The sequence below is a fragment of the Cetorhinus maximus genome, chromosome 20 (genome assembly GCF_964194155.1).
Source record: "Cetorhinus maximus chromosome 20, sCetMax3.hap1.1, whole genome shotgun sequence".
Lineage (NCBI taxonomy): Eukaryota > Metazoa > Chordata > Chondrichthyes > Lamniformes > Cetorhinidae > Cetorhinus > Cetorhinus maximus.
Window position 1 is genome coordinate 10,503,722 of NC_135898.1, and position 25,708 is coordinate 10,529,429.

The 25,708-nt window shown below is 46.3% G+C and overlaps 1 protein-coding gene across 1 annotated transcript in view; it reads right to left on the reverse strand.

Annotated features, from left to right (window-relative positions):
- LOC144694838 (cytoplasmic polyadenylation element-binding protein 2-like) overlaps nt 1–21,647 on the reverse strand; it is a 34,440-nt gene extending 12,793 nt beyond the window's left edge. Inside the window, exons 1-4 of the mRNA XM_078565465.1 lie at nt 20,675–21,647; nt 8,166–8,256; nt 3,812–3,979; nt 185–274 (exon numbers count right to left, since the gene is read on the reverse strand). Coding sequence (XP_078421591.1) covers nt 185–274; nt 3,812–3,979; nt 8,166–8,256; nt 20,675–21,397 — 1,072 coding nt within the window. The 5' untranslated portion in view covers nt 21,398–21,647. The remainder of the gene's footprint in view (nt 1–184; nt 275–3,811; nt 3,980–8,165; nt 8,257–20,674) is intronic.
- Nucleotides 21,648–25,708: the final 4,061 nt, after the last annotated feature.

Sequence of the window (25,708 nt, forward strand, 5' to 3'; positions counted from 1 at the left end):
GTGAGAAACAAATTCAGCAGCGGCCATGGACCCAGTCGAAGCCTTGGCGAGTCTTCAGGGCTCAGTGCCTCGTCAGGCAGTTCCCCAGCTTACCAATGCATTACGCCCAACCTCTTCACAAAGACAGAAAATATACAGCTGATTGATCACGCCAACACTAACTCTGTTGAAGAAAACTGCTCACCTTTGGGTGGAAAGTAGGATTTGCTTCCTGACTTGTGAGGCCAGTCCACCATGAGCTGTCCAAAACAGCAGAAGGTGGCGATTATTTCATCTAAAGAGAAATAAAAGACCATCAGATATATTTACCCCTCATTTCCACTCCTCTGCTGAAGGCACTGGCCTCTTGCTATTGCAAGTAAAGGCTGGTACAGTTCCACCAATGCCAGGTCAATTGTTAATTTTAAATCTGAGATTAGCACAATTTTGTTAAGCCAAGGTACTAATAAGGGGATATGGGGCAAAGGCAGGTAATAAGGAGAGAGGCCATAGATCAGCCATGATCTAATTGAGTGGGGATAACTGGCCTTCCATCTGTTCCTGCGATTTTATCAAATCACAGAGTAACCACAGAAATAAACACACATCTCCTGTGGGCTCCCTGGTCATGAAACAAAGGACATACTAGTTTATTTTTAGTTGTGCACAATACAGTAAGATTTATTACATGAGCAGACAACATTCACCCAAGTGTGCTCTTTGAAATGGGACCTCTATTCTCCAAGCCGCTTGGTCATGTATCAGACAGCTCACTGGGGTCCGGGATGGTTCCCATTGTTTGGGGACAAGCCCAGGTGGAACCAATAACGAAAAGGGGCAGTAGGTCAGAGCTGGAAAAATTTAATCAGCCTGTTTGACTGATCTGGCTGTCAGCAACTTGCGAGAAGGTATTATACAGTGAAGCTCCTAATCACCTTGACAGAGAAGGGATCAGTCAGGAATAGTAGCAGGACAAGGTGGTCCTATCTCACCAGTAGGGTGGACTGTTGTTGAGGGAGTCACGTGGCTGGTGGATTCAATTATCCTGATGATTGTGTCTCCTAATTTCCAATATGCCATTTTGTCATGGTGCCACGCAACAGGTTATAAACTAAGTCCTGTGGGGTTACCGGGCATATTTTTGGAATGGGGAAGGAACTGACTGTACTCTGGTAGGCCAGAGGCCATTATTAACGATTGTGGTTCTGGTCAAGAGTGGAGTCCCACAGTGTTGGGACTGTTACTGCTCAACCATCTGAATGAAGGCATCAGGGCATCTGTTGGTGGATGAGACAACATTGTGCACGGACAACGAAATACTATACTCTTGAAGTCCAAGGTCTTGTTCAGGCCTCGTCACGAGTAGAGTGTCCAGTTTTACTTCTCTTTACTATGGTGGGGGATGAATAAGGTCAATACCATAATGATACCTGATTTCAAGGTCCTCAACCAGGATAAGCTACTATCTGCCGAAAGCTAGGTTAGGTTTAGTGGGCACTTATTTTCACAGAGCATTGGCCACTACAGGAACTGTGAGGAAGAGTGGAAGAGTTGCTGTTTTCCCCCTTTCCAGTCTTTCACATACACCAGTGTCCACGTCTCCTGGGCAGCCAGGCATCTCAAACCTGCCGCCTGGATTAACAGTTAAGCAGTCCATGTCTGAATGTCACTGGGTCCAACAGGGCAATAATGTGGCTGCGTTGGAGCTTGGCCTCGAATGCTCCTCAATCACGTGAGCTGCCCAGGCCGAGCACACAGTCGGCCTTATTTTCCCCAGTTAGGTGTCAGTTCAGCAAAGCCCCAGTCTGCAGAGAGCAGCTCACCCACTGGTGAAGGCTCAGCCACAGTGGCAATGGTTGGGGTGTGTTGGTGCGAGTGGGACAAACGCTACTCCAATGATCTAAATCTTGGGACCGAAATTTAAGATCCTTCGTAGTGTGGGTGGGTGGGTGGGGGGGGGGGGGGGGTGGTGGTGTGGGGACCCCCTGTCCATGGCAGAGATCTCCATCCCTGACAGAATGAGCACTGATTCTTCAGTCAGTTTTAAAAGCAACCGGATGCAAAATTTGTCCCCTGCTTTCGAAGGAGAGCTGAGGTTGCGCACAGCCGCGTTTTTGCCACAGTCAAGACACCCATGCTGCCACATTCTGTTTGACATAACGCACTGCTTGCTGGAAGAAGCCTCTCCATTTAATCAGACACTGCTAACGGTGAATTAAATCATTTTGGAGGGATGGCGTGAACGTGCGACAGATGCAATTCAGTTCGGGAAAGGGTGAGGGAACATGTTTTGGAAGGGGGAGAATGGAATGGAAGCCTACACTCAATGTAAGGACATGGATAGCTGTGGCTGGTCAGAAAACTGAAAGACGAGTGTTGGTGCAATGTCAGTATCAGAAAGAATTCAATGGCATTTTAAGTTTTACACAGTACTTTAATAAAATAGTAATGATAAACATGCACGAACACTGACCCCTAATTAGAACTGTACATCTATACAAAGCTAGAGAGAGCGTACAGGGAATGGGATTATGCCGGTGATGGGGAAACTAGTTATGAGGAGAGATTTGTGACACTGTGGGGGGGCTATTTCCACTTTCACAGAAAAGGCTAAGAGAAGATACAATGGAGTTTTTTTGGAAATTATATTGGGTTTTGAAAAGAATATTTACCTGTGTGGAGAGCTAAGTGGTCAGATGATCACTTATTTGCAGGAAATTTCTCGACACAAGCAGAAACGAATTTAATACTTCAGAGAGAAACGGATAACTAGTTGAAGCAGAGGGAGAGATGGTTACAGGGATTCCTTTTATTCCTTCATGGGATGGGGCGTCGCTGGCTAGGCCATTTCAGAGGGCATTTAAGAGTCAACCACATTGCTGTGGGTCTGGAGTCACATGCAGGCCAGACCAGGTAAGGACGGCGGATTTCCTTCCCTAAAAGGGCATTAGTGGACCAGATGAGTTTTTACGACAATCGACAAGGGTTTCATGGTCATCATTAAACTTTTAATTCCAGATTTTTTTTTATTGAATTCAAGTTTCACCATCTGCCGTGGTGGGATTTGAAACCGGGACCCCAGAGCATTACCCTAGGTCTCGGAATACTAGTCCAGTGACAATACCACTGCAACTGATAGACTGTAAGATGGGAGTTAAGATTGCTGAGAGTTTGGAGTCACAAATAAGCCAGACTAAGCAATGAGCTGGGTTCTTTGCCCAAAGAAAATTAATGAACCATTTGGCAAACAACAATCTGGTAGCTCTTTTACTTTTTATTGCAGATTTATTTCATTAACTGCGTTTAAATTCATAAACTGCTTTTGTGGGCTTTGAACTTATGACTCTGGGTTATTCGCGCAGGCCTCTGGATTACTAGTCCAGTCACATAACCACGATACTCTCATACCCATGATATGTAGCTGCTGTACATTAAACTTCTATTGTTATTTTGGAACGTAGGAGGTCAGGCATTCTACGCGCTGTAAGGTTAAAGGGATGGTGTCTGTACACAGCCAAATAGTGCCACCCTTCTCCTCCCAACATATATTCCCACTAACCAGCTGACACAAAAGCTAGTGTCTGGAGAGAGTGGTTTGAGAGCTCTCTCTCAAACGTAACGTGGTCAATAAAGTGACAATATTGAAGTCTTCAAATGGGTTACAACTCTCCTCCTTAACTGGGAGCAGAGAAGGAGGGCTGAGCAGTCCTGTCAACTAATGCTGAAAACATCAGCAGTCCAGCAAGACAGAAGTTGTACATTTCATTGGCTATCCTCTGGACCCCTTCCGAAAAGGAGGGCTGTGTCCCAAGGACGAGAACTGTTAACTCACCTTCATCAATGTCGGGAGGCAAACCGCCAACGAAAACCTTTCGGGAATATCGTTCTCCTGGTTTTCCGTTCTGACTGAGCGCCGGGGAGTTCAAGCCTGAAGATAAAGATTGATCGCCCTGGCTGTTGTCAAGGAAGCCATCTTCAACAGGAAATAAAGCTGAGCGACCTGTGGCGTGAGAGAGAGAGAGATGGGCCACTATTAAACCTTGCTTTGATTATTTCGCATTAAATTCCTGCGTCCTGTTTAAGTAACGCCGCAACTTTAAAATATTTATCACTGTCTTCAATTCCCTCCTTGGCCTTGCCCCTCCCTCATCTCTGTAACCTTTTTCCAGTCCACTACCCTCTGGAAATCTCGGCATTCCACCCATTCCAGGCTTTTATGCATCCTTGATTTTAATTGCTCCACCATTGGCTACTGTGCCTTCAGCTGTCTTAAGCTCTGGAATTCCCTCCCTCAAATTTTCCACTTCTTCTCCTCACTCTCCTCTTTTCGGACTGTTCCTTAAAACCAAGCATTTCATCATCTTCCCTGATGTCTCCTCCCATGTCTCAGTGGCAAGTTTTGTTTGATAAGGCGTCTATGAAGCCCCTTGAGGCATTATACTCGTTAAAAGTGCTATCTAAATGCAAGTAGTTGTTGCTGGGACAGGATATGAGGATGGTACCAGAGATGAGGGACTTGAGTTATATCGAGAGCTTGGAAAAGCTAGGATTGTTTTCCTTAGAGAAGGTTAAAGCGGAGACCTAACAGGTAATAAAAAACAAGTTGTTTTGATACACAGCATGTAGGGAGGAAAGGTTGCCCCAAGCAAATGGGTTGGAAACCAGAGGTCACTGATTTCAACTACAGGGGAAAGGAAAGGGGGAGAATTCCTTCCCTACAGAGGGTTATTTAGATCTCAAATGCATCATGTGAAACTGTGCTGGCATCAGATTCAATAGGAACTCTCAAAAGGCAATTGAAACATGCATTTGGAAAGAGAACAAATTTGCTGGGAAGCCAAGTTGTGGAGATGCAGGGGTTGGGAGAAGCTGAGACATGTGACTAAATTGGACAGCTTTTTAATAAGAGCCAGCAGAGGCACAATGGGCTGGATGGCCTCCTTCTGTACTGTAAGATTCTATGATGAGGACCGCCACCATTGTCCTGGCAGGATAGGTTTCCATGACTTTGGGAGACCCCATTGCCTCTTCCAAGACATTAGGAAATTTGAAGGAAAGCTGTTCCTTGATGAGCAGAAGAGGTTGACCAATGCTTTAGTGTCATCCACAGAAGTGTGGGGAGGGTTATAATGTTACATTATTTTTGGAGATAATCATATGTATTATTAGGTGGCTGGAGAGTCTAGAACTTTATTTCAAAGGGAATAGAGTATAAAAATAGGGAAGTCTTGTAAAAACTATACAAGGCACTAGTTAGACCACACCTAGAATACTGTGAACAGTTTTGGTCCCTTTATCCAAGGAAAGATATACTGGCAGTGGAGGCAGCCCAGAGAAGGTTCACTAGGTTGATCCCAGGTATGGAGGGGTTTTCTTATGAGGAGAGGTTGAGTAGGTTGGGCCTGTATTCATTGGAGTTTATTTTAGAAGAATGAGAGGCGACCTTATTGAAACATATAAGACTCTTAGGGGGCTTGACAGGGTGGATACTGAGAGGCTGTTTCCCCTTGTGAGAGAGTCTAGGGCCAGAGCACATAATCTCAGAGTAAGGGAGCGCCCATTTAAAACAGAGATGAGGATGAATTTCTTCTCTCAGAGGGTAGTGAATCTGGGGAATTCTTTACCGCAGAGGGCTGTAGAGACTGGGTCGTTAAGTATATTCAAAGCTGAGATAGACAGATTTTTAATCAGCAAGGGAATCAAGGGTTAAGGGGAAAAGGCAGGAAAGTGGATTTGAGGATTATCAGATCAGCCAAGATCTCATTGAATGGCGGAACAGACTCGATGGGCCAAATGGCCTACTTCTGCAGCCACGTCTTATGGTCTTAACAGGGGGTCACTGTCTGAGGTTAAGGGGTCAGCCACATTGGATCGAGGTAAGAAGAAAAGTCTTCAGTCAAACGGCAGTGAATCTTTGGAATTCTTTACTCCAAGTGGCTATGGATGCTCAGTCATTGAACAGGTTCAAGTCAGATGGATTTTTGGACACAAAGGGAATCAAGGGATGTGGGGATAGGGCATGAAGGTGTAGCTGAGGTAGAAGATCGGCTACGATCTTACTGAATGGTGGAGCAGGCTCAAAGGACCAATTGGCCTACATTTGCCTTTATTTCTTCAAGGAGGGAATGCTGCAGAGACAAAAAGGGAAAGTGTGTGAAGCCATTGAGAAGCCAACTGAACCAACCTGCCCTGAGCTCAAGACTATGCTGTTTATGCTCAGGCTTCCAAATGTCAGGCCACTTTTTGAGCATCGTGTTCAGTCTGGTCATCAAGCCACAAAAGGGATGCACATACTGAAACAACAGTTTCATATACTGCAGAGGGAAGCAAAAGATTGATCCCTCCCTTGTTTGTGTGCTGTGCATTGTCAAACAGTTGTTACTGGCAGGTTGAGAGCAGCCACCAGGAACTTGGAATGATGCCCACAGTCCTATTTGTGATCTAACTGGGCCAGTGCTTTCACCTCCAGCCCTTCAGAGAAGGTTCTACACCGAGTGGCTGCCTCTGCTCTCCTTGAACCAGGCAGAGCCTTGAAGCCTTAAACACAGGAAGCTCGGAACACGGAGAAACAGGCAGTACAGCAAACTCCTCTGACAATTTTGTAAACAGTCTAGCATCTAACACTGCTGCAGTGTTCTCGGGATCAGCAGACATTAACTCTGCAGATTGCTCAGCCGGTCACTGATGTTTCTGCAGTTCACTGCTTCCAAACGAACAGACTTTACATTACAAAAGAGATGCCATTTGATGATCATGTCAGTACCAGCTCTTTACCATATCAATTCAAACCTAATCCCATGACCCCCGCATCCCATAATCTAGGAATGTGGGAACATTTTGCAACAAACCTAATGGCCTTCTGGTCGTACAGCGTATTGCTGAAAAAAATATTGACATGCTATCCAAGCTTTTCACCTTGCACTCTTCAGGATAGCTCGTAAGAAATTTCCAACAGTAATGGGGGTACAACAATTTATACTGCATTAGAAGAGAGAATGCCAACCAGTCAGCGCTCTCTTCTCATGCAGTACAAATTGTTGTTCCCCTGTTCCTGTTGGAAATCTCTTGTGAGCTGTCCTGATGAATGCAAGGCTAATAAAAGCTTTGATAGCATGTCTCATTTTTCAGCAAACCTCATGGCCTTCCTGGATCCTCTAGTCTCTTCAAAGATACAGGTCCACCTGGGCCACATTAACATCCTATTTGCATTCGAACTTGGTTTCTGCATGTGGAACCAGCTGTGTCTCACTGGTACCGCCCTCCTCTCTCGGCAGCAAATTGTCAGTTCAAACATGGACTTGAGCCCAAAAAAAACGTAGACTGGCAGTCCATTGCAGAACTTAGGAGGTGCAACACTCTCTTTTGGGATGAGATGTTAAACTGAGGACCCCCATCTCAGCTGAATATAAAAAAGATCCTACCACACGATTCAAGGATGATCAAGGGAGTTCTCCTGATGTCACAGCCATTATTTAGCACTAATGTCACGATTGTTGGTGGGATCTTGCTGAGTATAAAGTAGCGATCGTATTTCCTACACCACAAGGTCCATAAATCCCTTTGGGACAGAGTGAGGTTGCGAAAGATGCTATATAAACTCAATTTCTTTTTCCCCTTGGTCCATACCAAGCCCCACGGTCAAATCATTGCCGACCCTCGCCTTCAGGCCTGCCATCTTTGTTTCAGCTGTGGCCTGGCTGCGAACGTATCGGCTGCGAATGTGTATTTCGCATTGCTGATTTGTACTGCTTTTCTCTGCCACTCCCTGTCCACAATACAACACAAGGACAAATCCACAGCTGCCGAGGTAAAGGCAGAAACACAGCTGGTTCATGTGCTGAGGGTGGGATCTTGCTGTGCACAAATTGCCAAGCTTCTCCCTTCAACGGTTAATGGTTGGCTCTAAATCTCTTGGGGAGGTTGCGGGGATGTGAAAGGCGCTATGTAAATGCAACTTTTCCCCCCCCCCCACCCTTATACAGATGCAACTGTTCCTTCAGTTGCCCTGCATGTGCTGTGCATCTTCTTGCAGCGAAATGGGTTCAGGAATATCAGAAGGCACATATGAACTCAGGTCAGTTCAGCAGATCCATACAGTGGTCAGCATCCAAGAAGTTCTCATCCAGCCAATCATTGGGTGGGGGGTGGGGGTGGAATACACAAGGCAAGATGGTCATGAGACTCACCTTTGAGTGGTTCCTGCTCATTCTGTAAGATATCAATCAGGGAGTTCTCCAGTGAGTGCATGTTGAATGTATTGTATGGGTGTGTCCATTCCTGCAAAGGAAAAACATGTAAAAAGAAACTATTAAAGTGAGGAAGGAGATGGGAACAATTCAGAGGTCACAGGAAAAGTTACAATCACTCACTGAGATGTAACTAACCAGTGCTGATACAGCAAAAAAACTGTTCTCAGTGGACACTTTCTATTAAATAAAATAAGTTATTTCCTCTCTTCCCTGGGGATTGCTGACTTTTGAGGTCAAGGTCCATGGATGCCAGACACTCCCCAGTGTGTCCTGCAAATGGGCCATGTCTTCTGTGGGAATCTGGATGATGGGAGTCAACTCCTCTTCATGCAGTAATTTTTTTTTTCCCTCCACAATAGAACCCAGCCCGTGGGTAAAGCATACCCCAAATTCTCCACTGAGGCGATGAGGGACAATGGTCTATTTACGGGCCTCAATTCTGGTCTGGCCTGTCAGCAGATCTGTACATCTGCCCCGTCAAGACCTTTCAGCAATATGAAGACATCTATTAGGCCCGCCTTTCGGTGTTTAGGTGTTTATAAAGTTATGAGGGATCTAGACAGGGTAGATAGAGAGAAACAGTTCCCGTTGGCTGAAGGGTTGAGAACCAGAGGACTCCGATTTGTGATTGAGAAAAGCAGCAGTGACACGAGGAAAACCTTTTTTAAAATGCACCAAGTGGCTAGGGCCTGGAATGCTCTACCTCCTAGTGCACCAGTCACAGACTCTATTGTGGCTTTCAGAGGAGAACTGCATCATTATCTGAAGAGAATACAGTTGTAGGCCTACGGGGAAAGGGTGGGCGAGTGGGTCTACAAGCTGTTCTTACAGTGAGCTAGTGCGAACACGACAGGCCGAATGGTCTTCTTCTTTTGCTGTAGCCGTTCAATGATTCTCTTCTTCCTTAAACTTTACCTCCCGGCCTAAATGATGCCACGTGTGGAGGGCAAAAAAAAAACAACCCAGGAAAGCAAGCGTAATACAGCACTTGGTGAAATGCACACAGGAGGCTTGTGATACTGAGCAAAGTGGCTGAGTCACTAGTGAAGAATAGAATCTGGCAGCGTTTGAGAAGAGATTACAGAGCACGAGGAAAAGGAAACCCAACACCGCCCAGCTCCCTTCAGCAGGGCCAGTGACTCCAGCACATCTCACGCAGCCTGTTCGGCAACTTCCTCCCCTTCCTTGCAGAAGGTGCACGCTATTTTATTCCCCTTCTCTGCCTTAGTAATGCTGGAGAGCGTGGTAGAGGCAGGTTCAGCCTGGGCAAAGGGAATGGATAAGCACCTAAAAGGCAAAAATAAAACTTCCTGGCTTTGGGGAGCAGGCCTGAGTGTGCGACCAGCTAAACTGCTCTTCAAGAGATCCGGTTTGAACATAATGGGCCGAATGGCCTCCTCCTGTGCTGTTAACCTTATGCATACGGTATGGTTACCTGGCAGCCAGCATGATCTGATGCCTCACCCATTCGTCATGTTTGAATATACACGGTGATTATCAAATGGCTATTTTACCATCGGGGAGGGACACTACAGTAATTAACAGCCTTTTCTAAAGGGGGAGGGGTGTGGTGTTGGCGGGGGTCAGTATTGAATACTGATCAGAAACACAAGTTCTGCCTAAGATCCTCCCTCCACAGGGACATTCCCAACAGGCCAATGGAACCCTACTTGTTTCAGCTACCTCAACATTAACTCAAGTTCCAGCCCGTTACACCAAATCCTTGAGGCAACATAGGCGTGACATAGCAAATAGACATAGCAGTCATTGGGAACAAGATGCTAAAATTAAAAAAAATGAATTCTGCTTCCTGGGCAACATTGGGCAAGGATCGGCCTAAATATATGTTGAGGGAGAAACACATCCATGGAGGCAGGCGTCAGGTTTGGCTCCATGTGATAGCACTCTTATCATGAAGCCCTGATTAGGCAACAACTAGAGTATTGGAAACCGTCCTAGTCACCACATGTTAGGAAGGAATTGAGGGTCCTTGAGAGGGTGCAGAGGAGATTGACCACAATCATTCCTGGCATGAGGGATCTTAGCTACAAAGATTAGTTTGGAGAAGCTGGGGTTGTTCTCCTTGGGAAAAAGGAGATTGAGAGGAGATTTTTGATAGAGGTGTCCAAGTCTGGGACAGGTTTAGATAAGGTCGACAAAGAAAACTCCTTCCAATTCACTGCTGGTGCAAGGGCTCAGGGGCACAGATTTAAGGGTGTGGGCAACAGATACAGGTGGGATGTGAGAAAGAACCTATTTTATGCAGTGTGTGGTAATGGCTTGGAACCCGCTGCCTATGGGAGCAGTGAAAATCAGTCATTTCAAAAGGAAATTGGATGGGCACTTCAGAGGAATAAACTTGTGGGATGAAGGGCTAGATGGGGGGAATCAGGATGAACTGGATTGCTCTACAGAGAGCCAGCATGAACTTGGTTGGTCAAATTGTCTCCTTCTGCACTGTGATGAGTCTCATTCGAGTCAGACATGGCCTCAAGTCCGACACCAGAGACTTGAGCAAAGAATCCAGACTAATGTCCCAGTGCAGCACTGAGGGAGTGCTGCAGTGTCAGAAGCGCATCTTTCAAATGAGGCGTTAAGCCAAAGCCCAATCCGCTCTCTGAAGCGAACAATAAAGATCTCAGAGCAAGACTGGATCTGAGCAAAGCCGGGACATCTCCTGGCCAACCTTTATCCTGGCCAATGTCACTTAAAATAAAAATCACGTTACTGGTTGTTTAGCTCAAATTTTTTAGCACAATTTGGCTGCTGTATTTTCCACTTTGGTGTTTACGAAAGATGCTATATAAATGCAAGTTTGTTTGTTTGTTCTTTCATAGCCGGTTATCTCATCCCCTTGGGTGAACCTGGTGAGGGAAATGACAGTGGCAGGAGCTGGGCAAGATGCTCATGCTTGTTCTCTTGGCTGGGCAGCAGGATGTGACTGAGGGCAGGAGAACAAACTGGTTGCATTTTCTGGAATTTAGGCGGTTAAGCGGTGATTTATTCAGGGTTTTCAAGATATTAACAAGGACGGACATGGTAGACAGAAAGGAACTGTCTCCACAGGTTGGGGAGCCTCACACAATGGGCACAGTATAAAAATCAGAGTTCACCTTTCAGGAGTGAACTTAGGAAATGCCTCTCAAGACAAAAGGTGGTAGAAACTTGGAAGTTTGAGGGTCGGAATGGCCACCTCCTACTTCTATGTACCAAGAAGATAATGTGGGACTCTAACCCTCATCCAAGCGCTCACTCCTTCCTGTGCAATATGACAACTCAGGTGACACATTTCCCCTACCGACTTGGAGAAAAACTAGGCCAGAAATCTAGGCCTAGTTCCGAAGATTTCTCTCCATCCAGACCAAACTCTCTGTTGGCCAAAGGTTAGAAGAATGCCCTGCAACCTGGCAGCAGGTTCAGGAAATCTAGAAAAGGGGAAGGGGTTTTTGCGAAGTGACATATTCAACTAGTAGTGGCAATGAGATGCAGAGATGGTTTTTCTCAGTGCGTAGGTTTATCAGCTCTACCTGATGAAGAAAATGAGAGAGCCATCATGATGAGAGTAGAGCATTCACCTGTTGTAGCATAAGCCCTAGATTAAAAGTACTGACCGTGCAATTTGAAAAAAAGAAATTCATTTACTGGATGTGGGCATCGCTGGCTGGGCCAGCATTTATTGTCCATCCCTAATTGCCCTTGAGAAGGTGGTGGTGAGCTGCCTCCTTGAACCGCTGCAGTCCATGTGGTGTAGGTACACCCACAGCGCTGTTAGGGAGGGATTTCCAGGATTTTGACCCAGCGAAGGCTTTCAAACCACTCTGCCTCCATGGCCTTGCGTGACTCCCCCGAAAGTGAGAGCCAACACAGAAATCCAACAGCCCATGTGGCTTGTTAAGGGAGCAAACTAACGGCAACATGAAAATTGATTGGCTGCCCCTCGAACCACAGAAAGCAGCCATTCGACACATTGTGCCTGTACTAGCTCTTTGCTGCAACAAATGAAACCAAACCAAATTGGATTGCTCTACTTTTTCCAGTTATTTATTGGACCACGGAATACTCTGTCATAGGGAATGGTTGAGTTGGAGAATTGTACCTTTTTTAAAATGAAACAGCTATATGTACATTTGAAACAAGCAAGATACAGGGAATTCGAGTTGTAGAATCATAGAATGATACAGCACAGGGGGAGGCCATTTGGTCCATTGTCCCTGCGCCAGTTATTTGGTAGCACTCTCCTTGGAGCCTTTTTAAAATTAGTGACCTCTGATTTTGACTCATCATCTAAAGAATCATCCTTCCCGATATCGCCTACCAAAACCTATTTCCAATTATAAAAACCTCCAGTCCCCTGTGCCACACGTCTCTACTCATAGCTGGCCACCATCTCGAGCAACACTCTGAACAGCGCATGCTTTATGCTCTCTATGGCCTTTTTGTGCCCCATCTATGAGGGGCTCCAAAAACTGAGCAGAGTATAAGTCTGCTCCATGAATTGTCTTGTACAATTTTAGGATGACTGCTCTGCAAGTATTGGGAGGAAAATAAATGGGAGAATGAACTCAGGGATTCAGAAGAGCAGAGCACCTGCGCAGTTTAAATACTCAATTCCCAGTGACCTGTCCATGGACTATCCCTCAAACATCATCACTTAAAACAGATAATCTGGTCATTATCACATTGCTGTCTATGGGAACTTGCTGTGTGAAAACTGTGGCTGCATTTCCTCTATCACAACAGTGAATACGCTTCAAAAATACTTCAGTGTGACCTTTGACCTGGAAGCAGTACAGTGAGGGAAATTGGTAATTTTAAAATGTCTGTGAAATATGTAATTCTTTTTAAGAATATTTGAAAAGGACTTTTATCAATTCGCATCAATTCTAAAGGGATCACTTGTACCTTTCTTGGATAAGAAGAAATATTGGTCCACGTGACCTGACGACCCTTGACCTGGAAAGAGTCCCAACATACAGCAAGTTAAGAAAGTAGCTGTGTGGCTGGCAGACACAAAGGAGAGCTGCAGACACAAAGCAGAGCTACAAGCAGAGGAGTTGGAGAGTGAAGGCAATCAGCACACAGTTGCAGACACAGGATAAAGCAAAAGTGCAGAATGAGACAGAAAGAGAAACATAGAAAATTCTTGCGAGAAGAAGAAAATCACTCAAGGAAGAGGTCAGTTTTTCTGATTGCCATAAAATGAGACAGGAGCACTTCGAGGTACTGTGCAAGCTGGCTAAAGAGGTCTAAACCCTGGAAAGCTGTGTGAATAGGTCAGAGATGCTGAAGAGCTGGGTGTTTTAGCCTAAGTGGCTAAACCGTGAACCAGGATGTTACTGGTTGATCGGTTGAAAATGAACTCTGGAAAGCTACACCATCAGGACTTTTTGACTTGAGGGAGAGTGGGTTCATAGAAACATGCCTTGCTGATGATAATCGTACCTGTGAAATTCAAAAGTTGTCAGATTGAACTCCTGACCTACTCTGCGTGAATAAAGAACAGCATTTTGTGGAACTGTTGCAGCTATGTAATGCCACATTTGTGTGGGAGTGACGCAAATGCGTGTGATTATGTAGGGCGTATCTTTGTAGTAGCGACTATTAAAAGTGAAATTTACCTACTATTTGAAGTAACGTGTCTGTTCATTCACATGTAATTTCCGTTGCTTCTGATTTATGTTAAATTAATAGCTACAAAAAGAGGGAATCTTGTTGCTAATTTCTTCATTTGGGGGTCATTCAGTAAATTTGGTTATTTTGTTTTACAGTTTTCCTACAGAGATTGTAACAATTGGCTATAAAATGCTCTTGGCCTTTGCAGGTTTATTTATCCTTACACTTTCAGGGAATTGTGTATTTAAATCTCTTGGTCTTTCTGCTCATTCCAAGCACTTGGAATATATTCCCATTTCATCTTCCTCCTAATACATTGAACCCTTATATTTCTCAACATTGAATTGGATCTGCCACCTATCTAATTATTGCACTCATGGTCCTCTTGGCATCAGGTGAGAAGAGATTTAGCCTTGACTCTGCCACCCATCTGGTTGAATAGCCTCCACCTGTATAAGTTGTCAACAGAGTGGATTGACCCCTATGGTTACACCACCCAGCCAGTTGAGCACAGAATCTAGGCTGATACTCCAATGCAGTGCTAAGGAATGCCATCTTTTTCATAAGAGACATTAAACCAAGGTCTCCATCGGCCCTCTCAGATGGGCATATAATGGCGCTATTACAAAGACTGGAGGGGGAGTTAGCTCCTCATTATCCTGGCCAACGTCTATCCCTGAATCCACATCACTACTGGCGGCTTTTCTTTAAAATGCATTCTTTCATGGGATATGGGTATCGCTGACAAAGCCAGCATTTGTTACGCATCCCTAATTGCCCTTGAACTTGAGTGGTTTGCTGGGCTATTTCAGAGAGCAGTTCAGAGTCAACCACATTGTTGCGGGTCTGGAGTTACACGTAGGCCAGACCGGGTAAGGACGGCAACTGTCCTTCCCTCAAGGGCATTGGTGAACCAGATGGGTTCTTATGACAATCGACAATGATTTCATGGTCACTAATACGGAGACTAGCTTTTAATTCCAGATTTTATCAATTGAATTTAAGTTCCACAAGCTGCGATGGTGGGCCTTGAACCCATTTATACCCGGAGCATAAGTCCCGGACTCTGGATTGCTAGTCCAGCGACATGATCACAATGCCACCATTTCCCCATATTGCTCTTTTGTGGGAGCTTGCTGAGCGCAAACGGCCAGCCACTTTTCCTACATCACAATAGCGAGTACGCTTGAAAAGTACTTCAATGGCTGCAAAGCACTCTGGGATGTGGTGAGGTTGTGAAAGGCGCCATATAAATGCAAGTTCTTCCCTTCTTTAAACCCTTCTCAGCAATACCCATTTGCTCTGGTTTTGTTTCCTGTCTGCCAGCCAACTTTCTCTCCATGCTGTTAAATTTGCCCTCATGCCATATGCCTGAGTTTTTGCAACAAGCCTCCTGTGGGACACCTGATCAAACACCTTCTGTATGTCAATACACACAGTTTATTACATTCCACTCATCAACCCAAACAGGCAAATCTTCCAACAAACATTTAAAAAAAAAACTCCTCAAACACAACTTGCCTTTATCTGATTAACTCTTCCATTCTAAGTCGTCACTGATTTCTTTTTAAATCTCATGTGGCTGCCACATTTGCTGCTATTAAAAAGTTTTTGGCTCCGATCTACGTCTCAAGCGGGTTGCTGACAAGTGAAAATCTCACACCAAGAATTTATCCAGTGTTGGCAGCTCCGTATAATTCCGACGTTTTCAGCAATTTTAGCACAGGAAGCTCTATGTTTTATTGTAAACACTACCAAACCTTCATTTTATGGCCTAAATTTAGGCTGCATGACCTTGGCTGTGATGTCAAACGCTGATTAGTTCTGTTGCAAGAGCTCCCCATTGCTTCATTTGAGGTATACAGGTTATCTGCACCCGAGGAGATGGAATTCAGTCTGTACTCTATTCTCACAGAGTTAGGGACTGAGACAGCTGAGCCCAGTATCCCAGGTTAAATCTATGGAAATAGCTCACAAATGACTATGCTTTGCCACCTCCCTCAGTGGGAAACTGCACTGGATGGTATTGAACTTATTCAAGCAGAGGGGATATGACAGCAATTTGCATTTATCTAGCACCTTGAAGTGAAGCATCCCCAGGCACTTCACAGGAGCATTGTCAGATAAAATTTAACAGGGAAGCAGATAAGGAGGTATTCAGACAGATGACCAAATGTTTAGCCTGAAGAGGCAGCGTGTTTTCTGCAGCGTTCTACAAAGAGGGACAGGTGTTTTGGGGAGGGACAGAGAGGTTTAGAGAGTCCCAGAGCATAGGGGCTAGAGGCTGAGAGTACAGCCACCAACACTGGGCCAAAGGAATTGGGGGGGGATACACAAATAAGCCAGGGTTGGCAGAGGGAAAAGCTCTTGGAGTGTTACAGGGCTGAACAAGGTTGCAGAGATATGGAGGGCAGCGGCCAAGGATGAGTTTGAACACATGGATAAGAATTCTAAAGCAGCTGGGGTAGCACGGATGGGGCGGGGGGGGGAATGCTGCTGGCAAAGAATCCCCAGGGTCTGTACAGCAGCTTATTCAAATGGGGCATTTTGATGCAGGAGCCCGGGCAATGGGCAATCAGCAGCAGCGGCTGGCTATTTGCCCAGCAGGTGCATCACAACCAAACCCAGAGCTGTCTTCACCAATACTCACTCATGGCAGGAATCAGGTGACAGAGATCAGAGGCAGAGCTGAATTTCCCCCTCCCCAGCCCCGAAATTCCCCTTCACTAGCCCAGGGACCCCCGAGCATCACGGCACTCGAATCAACTCATTCAGCAACCAGCCGGCCACACTCAGCTCAGGCAGGGGACACAAGCTGTGATCTTTCTGGGCCATTTAATTCCCTTTGCAGGAAAGCAGTCCTCCCTCACCTTGAGACACACATGGACGAGCACCTGTGCTACCTACTCCCCGAGTGCTGGTAGACTGAGCTGTAGAAAATTTTCTCTGACCTTCAGATTTCTGGCAAGATACAGCATACAATAAACGTGCAATCCTCTGATTTTTTTTTTTTGTCGAATGATTACTGTTCCGCTTCCCTGCACTTGTCCTTAATTTAACACCTGAAGCACCAACTTCACCTGAAAGGCAAACTGGCAGGCAAGCTCAATTGCCTGCTGCACCTCACCAAAACTGAATGATATTCCCACAAATAGCTGAATACTTTCCGAATCTGATCTGCTATTTGCCGCCGACTGCAGGGGTCTTTCTTTCTCCCCTCCTCCTACCATAATTCACGGGCCTAACTGCTGTCAAGAGTGCCGTCTTTCAGGTAAGGCATTAAACTGAGCCCCTACCTGCCCCCTCAGGTGCTGACCCAAGGCACCATTGTCCTACTTTGAAGAGGAGCAGGGGAGCTCTCCGCCGTGTCCTGGCCAATACTATTCCCTCCGCCACCCCCTGCGCCCCTCCTGCGACAACAGTCAGTGTTTCCAGTTCACATCTGGTCACTATCTCATTGCTGTTTGTGGGAGCTTGCTGAGAGCAAATTGGCTCTCGTGTTTCATAAATCGCTACTTCAAAATGACGATACTTGATTAGCAGTAAAGCACTAATGGACGTTCAAAGTACAGGAAAGATGCTGTTGAGATGCAATTTTTCTTTAAAAGACTAAGATAAAACAGGCTGCCTCGACCCTGACCCTCACTAATCCCAGTGAATGCACAGAGATCCTGGGAGTTAGCAACCCACTCCCTCCCACAAAACACTGTGCAACTAAAAACACCCAATGGATTCAAAGAGCAATTACATAATTTATTTATGGAGCACGTTTACAGTAAAATATCCCACGCCATTTCACAGAAGCACTATCAAGCAAACTTTGACACCAAGCCATATAAGGAGGTATTGGGTAACCAAAAGCTTCATCAGAGAGGGAAGTTTTAAGTAACGTCTTAAAGGAAGAGAGTGACAGACAGTCCAAGGGGTTTAGGAAGGGAATTGCAGAGATGAGCCTAGGCAGCTTAACGCATGGCCGCCAACAGGAATATAACTATTGATGTAAACTGACGTCCTTGAGAAATTTTCTTGCCAGAAAAAAACGACGCTGCCTCCAAACTCATGGGAGTTGTGCCATACGAGTTGTTCAGCCCAGTAGGCCACAGGTTCAGTCCGGCCTCTTCCAATGAAGCTGCAGCGGCCAGTGAGGCTAACAAATTACCTCAGTATTCATGGGGTTTGAGGTAAGGGGCATAGTAGAGGAAGCCAAGATTCCCATTGCCAATCCTTATCCAGTTACCTGCGATGTGGAACACACTGGGTCCAGTCCCTGTGCCCCCACATCCACAGGTGAGCACTCGCTGTCCAGACTAGTATTAAGAAAGGGATGTTTGAGTGAGCCACTGCATTTTTAACTATCTATCCCCATGAATCACACGCACCTTCAAGATCATTAAGCAAGACAGCAGGAAAAGAAAATACAACTTGCAAGTCAGATTGCGAGCATTCAACAACACGAGCCGGTCTCAAGGCAGCCGGTCTACCTGAAACCAACTCATTAAAAAGGCACTAATCGGAAAGCCGAATATTACAGATGCTGTGAATCTAAAATAAAAACAATGCAGCAGGTGAGGCCACATTTGTGGAGAGAGAAACAGTTTTCTGTTTTTATTTCATAAACAGGCATCACTGTTTCAAGTCTCAACTATAAACTGAAAATGGTTCTGTTGGGCCCAAGCGACAAGTTACAATCAGAGCTGCCTTCTTTTCAATGACTTGGAAGGCATTTAGAGCCGGGGGGGAATAAGACGAGTAGATTATCGCAGTAGGGTCGTAACTGTCTCTCAGCGACATTCTCTAAATTTGGAGATTGATTGCTCCCCGCTAACCTCCCTCTCCCCTTATTCCCCCATTCATGTAGGATTGAATCTTACTGGGGTACTTTTGTCTCTTTTGCTTATCCCACACCAGCACTTCCTCCATTTTATCACATGGTCTGTTGACAGTTACTCTTGACCTCAAAAGGTTGCACCTCTCAACTGTGCCACTCCTGCAAATGAATTTCAGTTGTATCCTTCTGCTGATTTCAAGCTACTTTTCCACAAGTTGAACATGGCTTACAAGGCAGGAAATTCGGCGCCCTCCAATTTGTTCCCCATCATCTTCGTCAGGCAAGAGTGACATCATGCTCTAAGTTTGAGGACGCATGGTTTAAGGCCTTCAAAATACGATGAGATTTATCAGTCGCTTTGCTTCGGGAATGAGAGTCAGGTAAAAGGGACAGTCCACAGCTCCCTTCCATAGGCTTAAAAGTAAAAATAATGGAATGCCGCAAAAATCTGAAAGAAACCCAAATAATGCTTGCCAAACTGCAGATCCATCAGCAGCTGAACAGAGAGAGTTCAAGTTATTGTTTTGGGGAGAAACTGGGCAGGTTCTGCTCGAGCAGCTACCTACCTACCTTTCCTCTGTTACAGCCTACTGCGTGCACCCATCCACTTCTGTTGGCTGAATCTGCCTTTGTTTTCATTTATGGAAATGGTAACAGCAACAATTTGCATTGATATAGCACCTTTAAAGTAGCAAAATGTCCCAAGACATTTCGCAGGAGTGTTATCAAACAAAATATCAATACCAGGCCAGAAAGGGTCAGATCAGGACGGGTGACCAAAAGTGAGGTCAAAGAAAGTAGGTTTTGTAGAAATGTTTTGAAGGTGGAGAGAGAGAGAGGCGGAGAGGTTTAGGGAGGGGATTCCAGAAATTAGGGCCTAGGCTGCTGAAGGCACGGCTGCCAATGGTGGAGCGATTAAAATTAGGAGCGTGCAGGATGCCAGAATTGCATGAGAGATCTGAGGGTTCTGGGACAACAGCCCAGTAAACTCTGGAGAAGCGTGATATAGGTGTTAAAAAAGTAACCTAGGTGAATATTTGCTGCACTGTATCCTATAATATAAAACACCACCGAATTAAGTTTGCATGAAGGGATGTATATTTTTATTTGGGAAAGAGGGTGAGCAGAAATGACAGCTGAGCTCCATTCCTACCCTCAATGTGACAGTCACACTGTTGCAGTTTTCAAGCAGAGCAAGGGGCAGGCACAGTTGAAGCCAAAACTCTTGCTGACTATTCCCCCCCGTTCCCCTACATCCTCTCTGCTCCACAACCATCCCGCAAATGAGGAATAGAACCCAAGGCCACCCCTCCCTTCTCCGCCCCAGTCTGAGAGCACCAAGTACCCAACTTCCAAGCAGTGCTTTTACTCACTGAGCCATTAGGCGAAGGTGTACAGAGATGGTCATTTTTCATGAAGCCTTTGGTAAAGATATACTGGCATTGGAGAGAATGCGATGAAGGTTCACTGGACTCACTCCTGGGAGGAGGGGATTGTTCTATTGAGAGGGAGAGTGTGGATTGGGCCTATATTTCCTGGTCTTTAAAATAATGAGATCATCTCATTGAAACATAAAATTTTTTTAAGGGCCTTTGTTGGGTAGATGCTGAGATGCTGGCTAGCAAATCAAGGAATAGGCATCTGGGTCTCAGAATACAAGATTGGCTATATAGGACTGAATAGGAGGGGAAATTTCTTTACTCAAAAGGTAGTGAATCTTTGGAATTCTCACTACCCCAGAAGGCTGTGCTTGTTCAGTGTCCAAAACCTGAATGATCTCGCTGTTGAATATACTCAACCACGAAGGGAATTAAGAGATATGAGGAAATTGTGAGCAGATGGAGCTGAAGGAGAAAATCAACCATGATCATAATCAATGGTGGAACAGGCTGACAGGCCAAATGACCTCCTCCTGCCCCGATTTCTTGTTACGTTCAAAAACAGCGATCATCAGTACTTTCTGCCATATGGTTAAATTTACAGAATTAAAAAAAGTGACACTTACCTGTTGATGAGGCAGCCAGTTGCTGTTGCCATCTGTCCTCAACGGATTCTCTTCCATCCAGGATTTCGAAGCTAATGTTGGGCGGCCTCTGTTTAGTTTTGGGGGCACCATCACGTGACTGGAGTAAGACCTCTTGGAGGAGCAGGAAGGAACTGAGTTCGAGACGCCCATTACTCCAGCTGATCTTCTCAGTCCTCTGCCGCAGTTACTGGTGACACTGCCCCAGCCACTGCCACCACCACCACCGCCTCCTCCTCCTCCTCCTCCTCCTCCGCCCTGGTGTTGGTGATTGCCCCAGTTCAGAGCCCTGAAGGTTTGCTGCTGTGGACTGAAGTTGTTCCTCTGGGAGAAGGTCCCCTGGTGAGGATGGTGGCCGAGCGGCGACCTCCTGTGCTGCTGCGACAACCCCATCTGCTGCACCGACGGGAAGGTCCCTCCAAAGAGGGGGCCCAGGTGGACCATCTTTGGTAACAACATCGCAGTTGGCAGGACCCCTTGCTGCAGAAGGCTCTCATCGCTGGTCTGGCTGGTCGACCACCCTAAAGTGTTGAGCGCGGAAGTGCTACCTCCTTGATCTTGCAGAACCAAGCCGGTGGGGGCAGGCGGGCAGTCCAGCTGGGAGGTCCCATCCCCGCTGCTGACCTCAGGACTTTTCAAGGACTCCAGGTTTTGCTCCAGAAAGGGGCAGCAGACTGATTGCCTTTTGGTGTCATTCTGGAGCATGACTGGGATTAGCAAGGGGAGGAAATTTTTTTTTTTGGTGTTGAGGTGGGGGTGGTGTTGGGGTGGAGGGGGTGGGGAGGGTGAGTGAAGGAGGGGCAGTGAGGTGGGGGGGGGGAACTGCAATCGACAAACAACAACAACAACAAACGAAAAATAATAAAAAGAAAGGGGGAGTTAAGTGGTGGCGTGGGTTGGCGATCCCAGCCCAGCCCGAGTCCAGCGCAGAGCAGAGCAGCGATGTTACAACAGCTGAGACACCCCCAGCCTCCCAAGTGCAACTGCACAAAAAAAAACGCGTCGGTTCCGACCGATGCAGCGAAAATGAAAGCAGGAAAAAGGCAGCAGACTGACCCCCCCAACAGAAATGCAGTCACCAGTTTCTGTCTGTCTGTGTGTGTGTGCGTGTGTGTCTTGGGTGCTTCTCTCTCTCTCTCTCCCTCTCTCCCTCTCCCCCTTGTCTGCTCCTTAGTTCCTCATCGATCGCATCAAAATGGAACAAGCAAGATCACAAGATGCTGTTTAATGACCTGCTCATCGCCTCTTTACTCCGGAACTGAAGCTGACACTCCGAAGCATTCTGGTTGCTCCAGATTTTTCTCTCCCTCTCCCTCTCTCTCTCTCTTTATTTTTTTCCACTGGCAAAATTCCTGCACCTGATTTGCGCAGGGAATTTGGCCCCGGTTTACACTCTGTTGTCTTTGCGTTTTGACCCCTCTCTTCCAGTTCTATTTGTCAGGCATGGCCAAGGGGTTTTTTCAATTTCCTCCTGTCTCTCGCTCTCTCTTTAATTGCATTCCCAATGGGTGTTTTAAGTCCTCCCACCCAATGTATCTGTGTTGTTTGCGAGCTCAGGATCAGGAACCTATTTGTATCAAAAAAACAATCCCAGTCTCTCGGGCTGCAACATGTCGAAGTGGAAATCAGCTTGTTTTAAGTTCGTACGCGAATATTTTACAGAGGGTGCGTTGTGTGGGTGGTTGGAAAAAATCACAGCGGATGATGATGTCCCCTCTTCACTGCCTAGGATTGACCACGCAGTCCATTCGGCCCGTTTAGGGGGTTCTGTGCTGTTTCCCCCCCCCCCCCCCAATGCTAAACGTCAACCTCCTCCTCCATTCACTCACTTCATCTCACCTTGTTCGTCCGGTACCTTCCCCACACACACACACACAAGGTGCAAATGTGATGGGATGCTGGAAATCTGAAATGTAAATGTAAATGCTGGGGGTGGGGGTAACACCCTGGCTGTTCCATGCCCGCTCCGCCGAGTGTTTCCATTCTTAATTAGCACATTCTCTTAGATAATATCACCACCTCCAACACCTCTTTGCTCCTTTTGTCTGTGACATCTTTTGATTATCTGCTCCTATCACTGCTTGCTTGTCCCTACAACCACCCCCCCCCTCAACTTCTCTCCCCCCCCACCCCCCACCTTAAACCAGCTTATATTTCACCCCTCTCCTAACTATACTTCAATTCTGCTGAAGGGTCGTGTGGACCCGAAACGTCGACTCTTTTCTTCTCCGCCGATGCTGCCAGACCTGCTGAGTTTTTCCAGGTAATTCTGTTTTTGGTTTTTTATTTCCAGCATTTACTGCCTTTATACTTCAGCCTGACATTCATTGTCCCCCCACCACCCCCCCCCTTTTTTTTGCCCTGGTGTCTTTACCGAACTTCCCCTTAAAACTCGCCAGTACCACTCTCCCCCCGCGGCAGCATGTTCCACATTTACAGAGAAAAAGAACGGTCTCCAGAATTACTTCTGCGAGATTTTTTTTTTGTTTCAAACAGGCACGAAAATGTCGTTTTTGGGACGCCCCATTATTCACTGAGTCTGGGTGACACTGGCAAAGCCGCCTATTATGGACAGCTAACCTTCGGAAGGATGGACAAACTTGCATGTAATTTTTGCCTTCCTGTCACAAACTTTCAGCACAGTGACTTGATTGAAGTATACAAGATTCTGAAAGTCTTGACGAGGTGGACCTGGGGAGGATCTTTCCTCTTGTGGCTGAATCAAGAACTCAGGGGTGGGGGGCACTGTTTTGAAATTTAGGGGCCGCCCTTCCAAAACAGAGATGAGGGGGAATTCTTTTCCCTCGTAGCGTCGTGTGACTTTGGAACTCTCTGCCTCAACAGACAGTGGAAGCAGGGGGGGTCACTGAATATTTTTAAGGCAGAGGTAGATAAGATTCTTGTCAGGCAAGGGAATCACAGGTGATCGGGGGGGTAGATGGGAATGTGGAACTCAAAACACCAACGTCAGCCATGATCTTATCGAATGGCAGAGCAGGCTCGAGGGGCCGAATGGCCTACTTCTGCTTCAATTTCGTGTGTTTGTAACTCGTGGTTGGTGTGCTCTCAAAGATTTGTCCACCAAAAAAAAAAAATTCCCAAGCAGAAAGTGTCCCGTTTAACGGAGATGTGTGTGCTGAAAGCTGTTCTCATGTTCTTCCCCTTTTTGTAGTTTTGCGGGGTTAATCTGACTTGCAGTTCACATGTGGTATGAGTGGTTAAAATGCACCATTGGGTGTGATATTGAGCAGAAAACAATGCATTTTCGGGAAATGCAGATAAGCACGTGAGGGAGAAAGCAATAGGTGGCGGCGCAGAATGGAAAGCTCCCACATTTGATGGTACGATCAGCTGATCACAGTTGGGGACGGTGACTGGGGTCTCCACTGTTGAGTACTGTATGGGTTTCAGATGAGGTCAGTGTTAGGTTTCGCAATGAAGGCCCACATGGTCGAACAGCCAACTAATGGTTGGGTTGTTGGGGAAGGAACTGGAGGAGAGACCATGTTATCGATACAGGTCAGTGACATGCTGTGTAAGTTCCCAAGATCCTACTGCCACTACCACCACCCCACTCCCCCCAACTTGGTCGATGCAGATGATCTGTGTGGCATTGGGCACTGGTTAGTGCCAGTATTTCCCTTTCATGTTTACGTGATCCCTCCACTACACCAGTCCAGAATTCTGGTTCAACTATCACACTCCTCGCCTCTCCCAATCTTCACATCTTCCTGCTAATCAAACCTTCTTCTTTCTCCCAGCCTATCCAGTAACTCCACTCCTTCTCCCTGCCTGGTACCTTTTTTTAAAAATAAAAAATGAGCAGGAGCCAGTACATCAGTGAAAACTGGTCATCCTGCAGATTCTCTGGCACACAAACCCGACTCCTACCCTGGCTTCTGGGAGTTGCAGTGTTTTTGTTCCGGCGGGAAGGAAGTATCTTGCAAACTACAGCTCCCAGCAACCAGCTGTGTGACACCAGGGTTACCATGCAGTTCCTGAAATTAGCTCACGTAATCATTTCCAGCCCACACCTTATTTGGCACTGTCTCTTTTAAAGGGCCAATGTAATTATGATCCCTGCCTGACTGAAGCAAAAATTGCAACAGCTCAGTTCAGCTAGTGTCGCAAATGACAAGCAAACACAGTCTGTTCGTACGGGGAACTCCAATATTTGCTGAGGAATTTTATTCTGTCCCACGTTGTCCTTTGTGCCTTGATCAGTTCCCTCTCCTGAAGATGCTGACACTTGCTCTCATCTGGTTGCCTAACCCCTTTTAATATTATCAACTGAACCCCTGTGCTTCAAGACATCTTCCTCCACATCTTGGGTGGGGGGGGGGGTCTACAATAAGTGCAAACTATTGCAGTGGTATCGCGAGAGAAAAAAAAAACACTATTTCATCACTCAACAGCTTCCGTTGTCATAGTGTTCCTCAATTGCAAGATGTCTTACAGCCCTTACAATAAGGATTCTTGTCGATGTCCCTCTGACCACATATCTGTGCCGTCAGTAAGATAGCCTATTTCCATTTCCGTAACACTGACCTACTTCCCCGCGCCCCCCTCCCCACCCCGGAGCTCATCTGCTGCTAAAACGCTCATCTTTCCCTTTGCGACCTCTAGTCCTGGCTATTCCGATGCACTCCTGGCCGTAGTCCTACATTGTACTCTCTGTAAGCCTGTTGTCATCTGAATGGCTGCCTGTGTCCTAACTCCAAGTCCTGTTCACCCAACACCCCTGACCTCACTGACCCACGTTCGCTCCCGGTTAAGCAACTTCTCGACGTAAAAATTCTGAAGAAGCGTCATACGGACCGGCAACGTGAATTCCGTTTCTCTCTCCACAGATGCTGCCAGGCCTGCTGAGTTTTTCCAGCATTTTCTGCTTTTATTTCGGATTTCCGGCATCCACGGTACTTTGCTTCTATGTAAAAATTCTTGTCCTTGTTTTCAAATCCCTCCGTGGCCTCACCTCTGTCTCTCCCTGTAATTTCCTCCAGCCCCACAACCCTC